Here is a 14,221-nt window from a genome sequence, read left to right on the forward strand (position 1 = left end):
GAGCCACCCTTGCCAAATTATATACATATAAGCTTCACACCCCACAAAATCTGGATTTGTTCTCTTATCATCATCCATTCTTGTCGTCTTCTAATCTGCACACCACACCACAGCATAAAGGACCCTATACAAATTCATGTATGATTTTATTTCTCCCCTACTCTTCAAGTGATTTCCCATTAGCCTTATGATGAAGACCAAAATCCTTAACATAGGATCTGGGCCCTGTCTACCTTTCCACCTCCTTCTCTCCCTCTGCTCCAACTACACTGGCATCTTTTAGTTCTTTGAATACACTACCTCAAGATCTTTGCACATGCTGTACCCTGTGTCTAGGAGACATTCTACCACCCCACTGTCCCATTAACAAATTACCTCCTATTTAAACTCCCCATGGCCACTGAAAGTTTACTTCCTCAGCGAATCCTTAAATTAGGTCAGCCCCCCACCTCCTTAAATGTTCATTGCTCTCTTTACTTTTCCTTCATAGCATGTCTCCTTATTTGTAATAATACATCTCTGTGATTATTAGATTGTATATATTTCTGCAACTAGACTGCAAGTTCCATGAAAAAGGAAGTCTCCTCAGCATTAGTCTAGCATCTGGAATAAAGCTGGCCCTTAATTATACAATCTCTGCCATCAAATAGTTCATAATCTAGCCTTGTACTAAGAACAGTGATATAATCCTAGAATTTGGGGCATCAATGCAGGTTCTTTTTTGTGCCAGTAGTCTTCACGGAAGTCTTGATTTCTTAGGGATTATTGCACCAGCTTGCAAAATGAGCCTAGTTTGAGGTTGTAACCCAGTACCATGGTCATCTGGGAACTACTCTGACCAGATTCCCAGAATACTTTTACTTGCAGTGGACCTTTACTTCATTTTGTAAAGATTCTCTTGCCTTCTGTAAGCCTTTTTTTTTTTTTTTTTTCAAAAAGGTAACACTTCCTTTTGTGTAAGGCTTATAGTTGTATATATGACATTTCAAAGTACTTCCACAATTATTTTTACCTCATAATAGTATAGTGCTTTCATGAGTTTTAAAACACTTTTTATGCCGGATGGTCTAGCTTAGAGAAAATACACTTTGCTAGGAGCCAGGAGGCACAGTTGTTGCTCTAAGTTGGGAATAAGGCTTGACCCCTCACCTTGCCAGGGATAATTCTGTTTTCACAGACTTCAGCAGAGGGTTGAGGTAGAGCTGTACTAGAGCTACCACAGAAATATTTGGAGCCTTAGTTCATGGAATTTTTCCCCCTAAAGATTATTTAATGTGGTTGGGTAACCATGTTTCAGGGGTTTTGTTTTTGTTTTTGTTTTTTTTAAGATTTTATTTATTTATTTGAGAGAGAATGAGATAGAGAGAGAGAGCATGAGAGGGGGGAGGGTCAGAGGGAGAAGCAGACTCCCCGCCGAGCAGGGAGCCCGACGCGGGACTCGATCCCGGGACTCCAGGATCATGACCTGAGCCGAAGGCAGTCGCTTAACCAACTGAGCCACCCAGGCGCCCTCAGGGGTTTTGTTTTTGTTCAATGTGCATATCCTCCAACATCTTCTAAGAGGGCTTTCAAAAATTCACCAAGTAATATTAGGGTGTCAGGATATCCCTAAGTTGTTTGCTTGTTTGAAATCACGTGATCAGCTGAGGCTTGGAGTTAAGAAAGCTGACTCAGAATCCAGCTTCAAATGTAACAGGTGAGTTGTAGAGAAAATTAGAAATGATTAAATATACGGGCCCTCATAAGTGTCTGTTGACTCGAGGATAAAATACGATAGAGACCAGACTTTTGCCTATCAGCTGATCTTACTACCTGGTAGGTACATTCCTCCCTTCTCTGAATCGCTTACTGTGAGCTGATTCCCTCCTCCATTTCATCTTATCATCTTTCCATTTTAGTATGTACGTATGTATTTATTTATCTATTTATTTAGAGAGTGAGCGAGCACAAGCAGGGGGAACAGCAGAGGGAGAGAGAAGCAGACTCCCCGCTGAGCAGGGAGCCCCACGCGGGGCTCAATCCCAGGACCCCGGATCATGACCTGAGCCGAAGGCAGCCGCCTAACCGACTGAGCCACCCAGGCGCCCCATCTTCTCTCCATCCTAATCCTTGCACCAAGCGTTCACACTCACATCACCCGAGAACCCAACCCGTGCCTCAGACTAAAGAAAGGGCAAACCCCCGTCTCCGACCCGTTCTTCGCCCCCTTCCGTCCACTTCCGGTTTCCGGCCCGCCGATCCGTCCTCCCTCCCTTTCCGCCCGCAGGCCCGCCCCATCGGTCCTCACATGACCGCACGGCTGCTCCGCCCCCTGTCCCCGGTTCACGTGATCGTGCTAGGGGAGAAAACGCCTGACCCCAGCCCCCGGCCTTATCCGGGCCACCCTTTTCCTCCTGCGGTTCATCCGCCTTTTGCCCTTCAGACACCTGCGCGTCCCTCTCTACTCGGTCCCGGGGCCCTCCCCCGGAGCCCTGTCCGCCATGTGGCTCCTGCCTCTGGCCCCAAGTGGGCCCCGGCGGAACAGCCCCTGTCACCTGCCTTCCTGCAGCCCAGCGCTGCTGCTGCTGCTGGGGAGCTGCCTGGGGGTCTGTGGGGTGGCGGCGGGCTCTCGGAGGCCCAATGTGGTCCTGCTCCTCACCGACGACCAGGATGAAGTGCTCGGCGGCATGGTAACTCTTCTATTTCTGCCCCGCCCCTCCATCTCCCGGGCTGACCCCCAGGTTTCTTGTCCTCTTTCCCCATACCCACCCCAATTCCCTCAGCTGGCTGCCTTGGCCTTGGATAGTTTTGCTTTTGTCACGCCAGACCCCTTACGCAAGTTTGAGGGGCCGCAGGACTCTATTTCCTCTTTCTCCCGCGTCCCTCTCCCGCGTCTTTTCTGAGTAGGCACACATGCACGCACCACACAGAGCTCCTAGTCTGGACCTTAGTGCTGCGGAGTTTGCGTTCATAGCTCAAAATAAACAGGTGGACGCCAGTTAGGGATGGGCTGAACCAAGGAGGAGCAGGTGCTAGCTAAGAGCACGCAAGCTGTGTTTTTCTTTTGGATTAGAGGATCTGAGGACAAGTCCAGCCCTCTCTTTGAAGGACCTACGGCACCTCTGTATTTGTCTCCGCGTACAATGTCTGTGCCTGATATTTATAAAATAAGTGCTGAAATGAACTAATCTGGTAGGTAGGTTGTCGAACTATCGAGGGTGCGCTTTGCCTCACAAGAATCAAGAAAATTCAATTAGCCTAATTGAACACCTGGCTGATGCATTCGCTACTCTTGTCCGCGTTCCATTTTAAATGTGCCTGGTCATGAGACCTCATTCTTTCCCAGAGTGAATTTTGCTTCTGTATCTTAGAGTTCTGGAATTTATGACCTTCAGGAGCTTTCACCCAACCCCCTACTCATGGAGGCCCGAGAAAGTGGCTTTCCCAAGGCGGTTGAATAGTTGAAACAGGTCAGAATGCTGACGAGTGCTCTGATTTGAGTATGGCATTTCTTTTATCTTTAAGAAAATATATATATATCCTTTATTTTTTCATTTCAGTTCTGTTTTTGCTTTCAGCTCTGTTTTTGCTTTCAGCTCAATGTCCTTCAAACTGCCGATTTCAACCCATAAGTGAGTTGTGAAATTAGTTCAGTGAGTAGCTACCAGGTTTTTACTTTCCTGTGGAATAAAGTAGAATAGAAAATGTTGGTGTGATACATGTGGTACATATGGTAAAGGTACACATATCCATATATATATTTCTGGGTTATGTATGAAAATATTTCTTACTCAGGGCTGTGTTCACGACTATGAGAAACTTTTCTAGTTTATGTTTCCGATGCTTGCATTTTGACTCCACACTTCTTCCTGCCACATATGCCTCATTGCCTTTTATTTCTGCTCTGCCACATTGACATTGAAGAGTCTTGACTTAATTGCTCTCCTGGAATTTACTTTGTTTTTCCCATTCCCACCACTACACTGACCCTCCTCACAAAATTCCTTTAAAAAAATTTGTGTGTGTGTGTCCTTGAAAAGTGTTTTGTCTAGAAAAGGCAAGCCATCTCCATCAAAAATTAGTAATAGCTTACTGACTAAAACAATTAAAAGGTCAAGCTTTTACATCTCTGTTGAAAACAAACATTTATCACTGAAATATAAGGTGTTCAGAATTGAGTTTCTTAATTCTTACCACAGATGTGGTCTGTGTAGATTTGAGGTATCTCCTCCTTAGCATGTTAGTCGTATTTGCTTCTTTAAACTAGTATCAGATTCTTTTTTTATAGGTGTTTATACTAAAGAGAAGAGCCAAAATTGAGTGGAGGGAACAAGTCAAATTTAATGCTCCCAACTCGCTGGGGTATTCTGGCTTCTCTTGTAGCCTTTTCTAGAGTATTCTACCACTAGTTGTCCAACAGGACTTGAAGGGAAAGCACTAAGACAATAACAGCATTTGAAAACCTACTTGGAGCTGTTAGAGTATGAAGTATTTTATACTTGTGCTTCAGTCATTACAGGAGTCCTCTGCTGTACGTATTGTCCTTCCCTTAAATAAGAGGAAACTAATAACTTAGAGGGTGTTAAGTAACTTGGCCAAAGTTTGTATAGCTAATAAGTAGGAAAGCCTGGTGTCTTATGACCTTAAAGCTCCACTTTTTCCTCATATTCTAGAATATTGTGATAATACTTAACAGATGTCATTCCACATACCCACATCAGCTACTCACTTATTATACCTCAGACCAGAGATTCTTAAGATGATACTCAGGGACATTGTGTGTGTGTGTGGCGGGGGGGGGGGGGTCATGGAAGTCCTTAATTTATATGTAATACTCTGTATTTGTGGAGAGAGTGAGGTCTGACTCAAAAAAGATTATGAATTGCTGCCATCGTTGGCAAAATAAACAGTAGTCCAATCAACCAGACCAGCTCAGGTCAAAGGATTATAGTGCTTGTGTGATTGTTTTTTCACGTAGAATCTTTCAGTCATCTTTGAAATTGTCTTTTATGCATTATCTTTAACATTTCACTGTATTTCTTGCAATATCATCTGTGGGACTTTGGTTTGTTTGCTTAGGGAACAGTTCCTATTTTTTTATTTTACTTGAATGTTATTATGGCGGGATGGACACACTGTTCTTCACAGAAGCACAGGTTGCTCTTTTTTAAAATCATTCACTCTAGAAAAAGTGACATTTGGTCAAAACTTCAAGGAAGTGAAGGAAGGAGCCGTGATGAAATATAGGGGAAGACTACATCATGTCTTTGCTTAAAAGCAAGGTGGTCTTTCATTGTTAAAAGAAAAATAAGCCATAGATTATTAGAAATGTTAAAATTTTATTTCAGAGCAGCTGTACACGGGAGCCAAAAAAGTAAATGACTCCTTAGGATTTTTATGGAAGGGATTTGCTTTGGAGGAGTAAAGTAACACATTTACCCATATTCAGGTGTAAGATTGGCTACTGCTTAAGCAATGTTGTACAGCCTTGACCTGACCGGCCTTGCAGCTATCTTTGCTGACATCTTAAGGGTCCATTTTAGCATTCAGATTAGCACGGACATGCACATTTTCAGTACAGGGTGGTTCTTGTTTAGGATTTGTTTGGTTTAGCACAGATTATGGTTATCACTGTACTAGTGTTAGCAGTATAAAAATTATGGTCATTAATATAAATTTCTTACTGACACTAAAATCTGTGTTCCTATGCAGCCCTGCATCATCTGCTGGCTCCTGCCTAACACTTTGACCTTGTCTTACCCCATAGTCTCCTTTACTTGCTGTGCTGCTTCTACCACATTCGCCACCGTTCTGTTCCTCACATGTGCCTCTTCTCTGGCAGCCCTTGTCCTTGCTATTCACTCAGCCTGGAAGCACCTTCTCCTGGATCTTTGCATGGCTGGCCTCCTCATCATGTGACTCTGAGTACCAAAGTTACCTCCTGAAAGAGGCCTCTCCTGACCACCCTTCTAAAGTAGTTTCCCCCTTTCCTCTCACCAGGTGTAAGCACGTCATCCTGGTTCATTCCGTTCATAGCACTTTTCACTGCCTGAAATGATTGTTTACCTGTCAGTTGTTTAAGTCCCCAAGAGTACAAAGGTCATGAGGTTAAGGACCTTCTGTCTTTTGTCCGTCCTGGCCTCCATCAGTGCCTGGCACACATTAAGTGTTTAACAAATGGGTTTTAATCACACAGTATAGTCTTACTGTAAATCAGATATTTCTTCAGTAGTTTTGCATATTTACCAGTTTGAGGATTAAGTCCCATATAATCAACTTACATAGTCCTTTTCCCCACTTACACTTTGTATTCTCATTTCCCCTTCCTGTGTCATCATAACTCAGATTTCTTGTCAAACCAGTGTTTCATTCAGCCCAATATTCTTTACCTGAAGGTAGCACTCAGTGATGTTTTGTGGAGATCATAGCTGGTGACATTGCTTCTGAAGGTTAACGAAGACCTTATACATCTGTAGCATTTCCTGGGAACCTATTACAGATCTACTCATGAAATTATGAAAGGTCTTCTTAAATAAATTAGAATCTTCATCCTTTTGAGCTTATGGGTTCTTTAGGTTTTTTACTATCTATATAAAACAGTGGGGGAGAGTCATTTATACAGTATTATAAACAAGACCCTTGTTAACGTAATTATATATTTAGATTATCTTTAAGGAATTACTACACAATAAGGTATACTTAAAACTGCACTAAATATGGTCTTAGATTTCAAAGGTACTTCAAAATCATCATGAGCTGATTCATACAATACAACTAAAATTAGAGTCTCTTCAGTGGTACTTTTTTGTTGTCTGGAATCTGAATAAAGATTGTTGGTGTTCCTTTTATTTGTATTTATTTGTATTTAAATGGCCTTCTTCAGACTTCTATCCTCACTCTAGGATTTGAGATTAATTGTTGTCTACTATTTGCCACCTGGTTCAAGTCCTTACCTGAGGTGGTAATTGGTCTAGTGCATGGGGTTTTGAGCTTGTAGTTGAAAAGCGTGCATTTGGACTCCCATCACTGGATTTGTGATATTTGAGTCCTTTTCTGGGCCTCAGGATCTTATCTGGCTTTCAAACCTAAGTGTTATTTCTGTTTTAAAGGGTGGAAGGCTCCTTTCATCTCTTAGCCCACATCTTGCTCCTAAAGATGAATTAATGGAGATCTGCTTTATCTATCTTGTGAGGGGGCTAGTGACGAAAGATAGCACCAAAATTTCATTATATTGAAATCAGTATTGCTAGAATAATGCAATGAGCTGTGAACTTTCCCTTCCTTCAGGCATTATGACCCCTCTGATCTTTTGCATGGGACATAACTGACTGTAAGTTCATCTCCAGAATCACACAGGACTCTTTTTGGCGGTTTCTTAGTGTCCATTGGAGCTGATCATTGCAAATGAGATGCAAAAGACATGAGGTTTGGTCTGTGTGTTTTTGTTTATTGGAGGAAATGGTTTAACAGATGATTATTTACTTCACAGACACCACTAAAGAAAACCAAGGCTCTCATTGGAGAAATGGGGATGACTTTCTCCAGTGCTGTAAGTTTTGAAGCTAACTTAATTTTGTGAGACTTTCTGTTCATGTTCTAAGAAGAAGCACTCTCTTTTGGGGAGTCTAATGTAATCTTTGTGGTTTTTTCCCTAGTTAAATGCCTGATCTAAAGGAAGGACTTTATTTAATGTGATTTAAATTCTTTTAATTGAAATACTACTTTTTACGAATTGAACCTATGTCCAGTGTAGGTATTTTCTAAGCCAGTTTGATTTATAGTTCAGAACTAGAGAATTTTTTTTAAAGCCTCACTGTTTGAGGTTTGAAAATGGATTGTAATAATCAAGTTAACATTCATGCTATGTAAATTGCTTTGTGGTCAACGCTTGCGGGCCACTTTACAAAGCCCAGTTAACCCTGACAGTCAAACCTGAGAAAGGTAATAGCAACCAAACAAAACAAACATCTGTGTGTGTATATATACACATATATGTGCGTGTATGAGATATAAATATATATATGTATATATAAATGTAGGTGCGGGGCGCCTGGGTGGCTCAGTCAGTTAAGCGTCCAACTGTTGATCTCAGCTCAGGTCTTGATCTCAGGGTTGGGGGTTCAGGCCTGGTGTGGAGCCCAGATGAAGGAAGGGAAGGAAGGAAGGAGATGCAAAGAGATGGAAAGATCCATAATAAAATACTAATAAATCAAATTCAGGAACCATGCACATAACCAAGTAAGTAGTAGCCTAGCTTATCAAGAAATCCATTAAACAGCAACATAGTGTTTTGCTTAAGAGCACAGATTCTAGAGCTGGATCACCTAGTTTTGAATGCTCTCTCTGCCTCTTTTCTAACTGTGTGACGTTGGGCAAGTTATTAACCTTTCTGTGGCCCTTGGTTTCCCCATTTGTAACTGGGTGTACTAAAAGCTGTCTCTGGATTCTGTGATATTAAATGAGTAGATAGGTGTAAGGCAAGCACTCATATCAGCACCTGACTTATAGTACATACTGCATAATGGGAGTTGTTATATTGTCCACCAACAAGATCAGTAGTTGAAAGACAAAATCTTAATAGATGCTTGAAAGTCCTCTGAAATTTTAGCATCCTTTCCTGGTAATGGATTAAACTGTTAGAAGAATGCATCCTTATTAAGATGAGTATTTCAAACAAATAGCACACCTTATAGTTAAGGTGAAAGATTCAGGCCACTGCTGTTAGAGATGAGACAGGGGCCTAATACTTGTCACTTAATGCTGTTCTGATTGTCTAGTCATTGGCACAAGTCCTGCGGAATTAACTGGAGTATTGGAAAAAGACACAATTATTATTTCCACTTCTTTGTATTTTCTACCTAGAAAACAGAATTGTTTGAAAACTTTTTAAATTAATAGAGTTTAGTAAAGTAGAAATGAAAAATAAAAATAATCTCCTGTATAACCAGTTAAAGAAGTACTGGGGAGGAGAGAGAATAGAGCCCATTCATACAGCAGGAAAATGCAGACTCTAGATATAGCTGGTGGTGGCCAGTAATGGTTAAGACCTATATAAATAAGGTTACAGAACTTTGTGCATGATGTAATAATAATACTTAATATGTAGACACACCCATCATTTTTGTGGGAAGACCCAAGATTAGTTTATCCTAATCAGAATCCCAACAAGATTTTTTTTAGGCTGAATAAAGTGATCCTAAATTTATCTGGAATTATAAGTAGGTTAGAACAATCAAGGTCATTTCTTAAAGGAGGAAATTGCCCTTCCAGATAATAAAATGTAATATGAAGCTACAGTAAACAGTGTGAGATTGACCAAAAAATAGGTCAGCAGACAAAAAAGCAAAAGGATTAAAAGGCTTGCCAATGTAAAAATTACAGAAGTCAAATATCTGACAAAATTTAAAAAGCAGAAGTAAAAAATGGCAAATATTTGTAACATGACTGAGTCCTCCCTTTACTCAGATTTTATGTAACAAGAAGCTGATGCCCCAGGAGGAAAAAATGTACAAAGCACATGAACAAATCATTCACGTAAACACAGGTGGTCATTATGCATGTGGAGAATGTTCATCCTCACCAGTATTTAAAAATGCCACATCCAATTTGAAAGGCCAAAGAAATGCCAATTATTTAAAAGGGGTAATATGTAATTGTGGCAAAGGGTGTACTTGAATGAGCATTCCTTCCCTGCTGGTGCGAGTATAAACTAGTATTATTCTCTGTAAAGTGGCTTGGTGATGTGTACTAAGACGTATACAAATATTAGGTAGAATGGGCAAAGTTTATTGATGATAGTAGCTAACAGAAATATAGAGTAGAAAAAATAATCTATGTCCAGTGTATTAAGTGATACAGGAAATATATAAAGCTACAGATTATCCTGAAAATGAACCTGTGCCTCTCAGCTACATCAGATTCAAGTAGTACTAATTCTTTATTTTTGGTTAAGACCTAGCTCCTAGGGGCACCTGGGTGGCTCAGTCAGTTAAGGGTCCTACTCTTGATCTCAGCTCAGGTCTTGATCTCAGGGTCTTGAGTTCAAGCCCCATTTTGGGCTCCACACTGGGCATGGAGCCTACTTAAAAAAAAAAAAAAAAAAGACCTAGCTCCTATCCTGTACATATTTCTTTGGCAGATGAGATTGGAATAACTTATTCTGCAGAAAGAAACCAACTGAAAAATCTGTTCTCTTGGTTTCTTTTATCTGGTTTACTTCTCTACTATGGGACTTAAAACAGCTCAGAAGTGTGTCATGTGTTACCAAAAAAAACTCTATTCCATGGGAAACTTGAAATTCAAAGTTAGAGTATTAAGTAGCTTTCTTTACTCTCTTTAGAAATGATGAGAAATCCATCTTTCTTGTGTAACTGGGTTTTTTGCTTGTTCCCTTTGTAGTATGTGCCAAGTGCTCTTTGCTGCCCGAGCAGAGCCAGTATCTTGACAGGGAAGTACCCACATAATCATCACGTTGTTAACAACACTTTAGAGGGAAACTGCAGTAGTAAGTCTTGGCAGAAGATCCAAGAACCAAATACTTTCCCAGCAATTCTCAGATCGATGTGTGGTTATCAGACCTTTTTCGCAGGGAAATACTTAAATGAGGTAGGTTGAATGATCTAATTATTCCTTTAAAAAAAAAAAAGATTTATAAATGTGAATTAATGTAATTCATGTTGTCTTAGTTATTATCCATTTGAGTCATGTTAAAATGTTTTTTTGTATATGTTGTTTTCTCCTAATCTGCCCATTAAACAAGAATTTACTTACATGAGCATATTTACATGATTTAAGTACTATAGTTCTTCTTCCTTTAAATAGCCTATGGCATTTATTTAAAAGTTGTCCTATGACTGCTGCTGTCTGATGCATCTTCCCCTTTTTCTTCAAGAATTTTGCTTCTCATGTGGCTGTCATGGTATCTTTGTCTCCATTTCCCCTTTATCAGGATGAGAATGAAGAATTTTTTCCTCCTACCACCTTTCCTGCGTTATAACAACTTAAGACTTACCCATTTTCTAACTTGGAAAAATGGGAACAAAATGTGGAGCCATCAGTAATTGAGGGAAGACACCCAGAGCCCGGGATATTCAGGCCACTAAAGCATATGGCTTAGCGGTGGATGTGCTGGCCTCTTGTGCGCCTAGATGGAGGGATACCCATTATAGCCTGCCAAGGCCAGATTTCATGGCCCCTGGGTTCACCACCACATTAGCTTTTTAGTCAGAGTTCAAACTTAAAGGAAATAGTTTGAGAGTATCTCGGTTATCTCTTATAGTAAAACTGGGGCTGCAGGACAAAGAAAAGATGTACATTTTCTTACATACTTTATCCATGGTTGCTAGAGATACTAATATTTGATCTGAATTTTCTGTTCATTCTTTCTCTCCCCACAATAATTGGGAGAATATGCAAGCTTGTGAGTTTGAAGGAAGAGAAGTCAGTTTGAAAAGAATCATGAGAAATAAGTACAGATACTAGGTTATTGAGATAAGGCTGTGGGTCATAAAGAGAATTTATACTACTTTGTATATCAAAGATCATTTAATTGTATACATAATTCAGAGAAATTCAAAATATAAAGATTTCTCATGTATTAAATTCTTCCTTAAATGGGCAATACTAAACCTTGAGATAAAATGGGATGATTCTGTGGTCACTTAATTCATCTCACCAAATAAATTGAGCTCCAAAAGTAGGTTTCATCATCAGGACAAGTGAAGTTATAGGCTGAGAGCTCACAGTCTGATTATTTCGGCTGTTGTTAGCCACAAGGTCAGTTGGAGTTATTCAGTCTCTGCCTCAGGAAATGAACTCTGTAGCCTAAGCCATGCGGACTTTTTCTAGAAAGGGCCAGAAGTAAATATTTTGGGTTTTGCAGGCCATATGTCTCTTTTGTGATCACAGTAGTTCCCCACCACCACCTTATCCATAGGGGATGCTTTCCCAGACCCCCAGGAGATGCCTGAAACCACAATAGTACTAAACTTTATGTATACTGTTTTTATCTGTGTATATGTACCTGTGATAAAGTTTAACTTCTAAGTTAGGCACAGTAAGAGATTAACAACTAATAACAAAATAGAACAATTGCAACCATATAATGCAATAAAAATTATGTGAATGTTGTATCTCTCAAAATATCTTATTACACTGCACTCCCCCTTCCTGTGATGATGTGAGATGGTACAGTGCCTACATGATGCGATCATGTGAGGGCAATGACAGGCATCGGGACCTTCTGACAGGAGGATCATTTGCTTCTGGACTACAGTTGACCACGGGTTAACTGAAACCACGGGAAATGAAACTGCAAATAAGGGGGATTCCTTTATTTGACTCTACCATTGTAGCATGAAAGCAGCAATAGACATACACAAACCAAAATGAGTGCATCTGTGTTCCAAAAATCTTCATCACTGAAATGTCAATTTTCTAAAACTGTCACATGTCACAAAATATTCCTCTATTGATTGCTGTTTGTATTTTTTAATGGTTGGAAAAAAATTCTTAGCTTGCTGATCATACAGTCGGCAGGCTAGATTTGGCCTACTGGCCATAGTTTGCAAACTCCTGCTTCAGAAGTTCCTAGGATTATAGTGTTCTTTTTGACTGGATTTATGTGTTGGGGAAATTGAGTACCTGGTTTCAGGCACTGATCTAAAAGGATTCTAAAAGTTTCCTCTTTCTTTCTGATCTGGTCATGTGTGAGCATTTCTGATGTCCTGCTTGTCTTGCTTTTCAGTATGGAGCCCCAGATGCCGGTGGACTAGAACACGTTCCTCTAGGCTGGAGTTATTGGTATGCCTTGGTGAGTGATTATTGAAGTCTGTGACAATTATACACAGCCCTACAGTAAAATATGTTTACTCTGTAATTTAGCTCTGATTTTGATATAAGTTGCTTTGCATTTATGATTAGCTATTTTATCCTCTTAAAAGAAAGTCTGTTGATTTGGGAGTCACTCCTGGGGGATGTTTTTCCCGCATCACACAAGGTTTAGTTACATATTTGTCTGTTCTATCTGATCCACTTGTGGCTTTTTAAACTACGACAGATTATTGAAACTATGCTAATAGTTAATAAAACTAGTCAAAAAATCCAGTTCAGTAATAACTTGGGTAATTACTTTTTTTTTTTTTAATGCCTTTTTTTTCTTTAAAGATTTATATGACTGGGGCGCCTGGGTGGCTCAGTTGTTAAGCATCTGCCTTCAGCCCAGGTCATGATCCCAGCCCTGCTCAGCGGGAAGCCTGCTTCTCCCTCTCCCACTCCCCCTGCTTGTGTTCCTTCTCTCGCTGTCTCTAACTCTGTCAAATAAATAAATAAAATCTTAAAAAAAAAAAAAAATTATATGACTGGGGCTGGGGGCGCGGGTTGGGGCAGAAGGAGAGAGAGTCTCAAGCAGACTCCACGCTGAGCGTGGAACCTGATGCAGGGCTGAATCTCACAACCCTGAGATCACAACCTAAGCCAAAACCAAGAGTCCGACGCTTAACCAACCATGCCACCCAGTTGCCCCAAAATGTCTTACCACTATTTGAACAGAGTATAGTTTAGCCCTGCCTGATTTCTGACTTTCATTTGGTATGCTGACCTCTTAACAAATTTTACTTTCCTGTCTAATAGGAAAAGAATTCTAAATACTATAATTACACCCTCTCTATCAATGGGAAGGCACGGAAGCATGGTGAGAACTACAGTGTGGACTACCTGACAGATGTTCTGGTGAGTTATCAAAGCTCTGTCCTTGCAGGTTTGGCTCACAATTGATTGAAACATCTGCTTAGAAAACCTTTGGACTTGGTCATGTTGAGTAATGTAAGTGAATAATAACTTCATTTACCTGCCAAAAATATTTCCAACTGATTAAAGACTCCTGCGGGCATTTTTCTTTGTATATAAGCCAGGCTCAGAGTTAATGTTCTTGAAATTCCAGCAACAAATCCTTTTCCAAAGGCTAATCTCTAAGACTGTAGAGATTACTTTGAAGAGGTTTTACTTTAGAGGTTTTTACTCTTGACCCCAGATTCACTCACGGACTATGAGAGGACAGCTTCACCATGAGGCTGGGGAGCTAGGGACTGGGAGTTCTTAAGGCTTTGTGGATTTCTATATAAAAATTACTGAAACTGGGTGAATTTAGGACTTTGCTTTCCTGTCTGAGGTGTTTCTAATGACAGCCCTCCACAGAGTATTTATTCACCAAATATTTCAGCACCCAGCATAGCAGGTGTTCAGT

At 40.4% G+C, this 14,221-nt stretch overlaps 1 protein-coding gene across 2 annotated transcripts in view; it reads left to right on the plus strand.

Moving 5' to 3' along the window:
- The first annotated feature begins 2,323 nt into the window (after nucleotides 1-2,323).
- The window catches only part of GNS (glucosamine (N-acetyl)-6-sulfatase), a 55,432-nt gene continuing 43,534 nt past the window's right edge, over nucleotides 2,324-14,221 (plus strand). For both annotated transcript variants that reach the window (XR_004678728.1, XM_035002223.1), the window contains exons 1-5: nucleotides 2,324-2,669; nucleotides 7,469-7,528; nucleotides 10,378-10,584; nucleotides 12,725-12,790; nucleotides 13,609-13,707. Coding sequence is in view for 1 of the 2 variants with exons in the window: in XM_035002223.1 (XP_034858114.1) it covers nucleotides 2,481-2,669; nucleotides 7,469-7,528; nucleotides 10,378-10,584; nucleotides 12,725-12,790; nucleotides 13,609-13,707 (621 nt within the window). In the remaining variant the exon portion in view is untranslated. The remainder of the gene's footprint in view (nucleotides 2,670-7,468; nucleotides 7,529-10,377; nucleotides 10,585-12,724; nucleotides 12,791-13,608; nucleotides 13,708-14,221) is intronic.

The sequence above is a fragment of the Mirounga leonina genome, unplaced genomic scaffold (assembly GCF_011800145.1).
Source record: "Mirounga leonina isolate KUSES-001 unplaced genomic scaffold, KU_Mleo_1.0 Mir_126, whole genome shotgun sequence".
NCBI lineage: Eukaryota > Metazoa > Chordata > Mammalia > Carnivora > Phocidae > Mirounga > Mirounga leonina.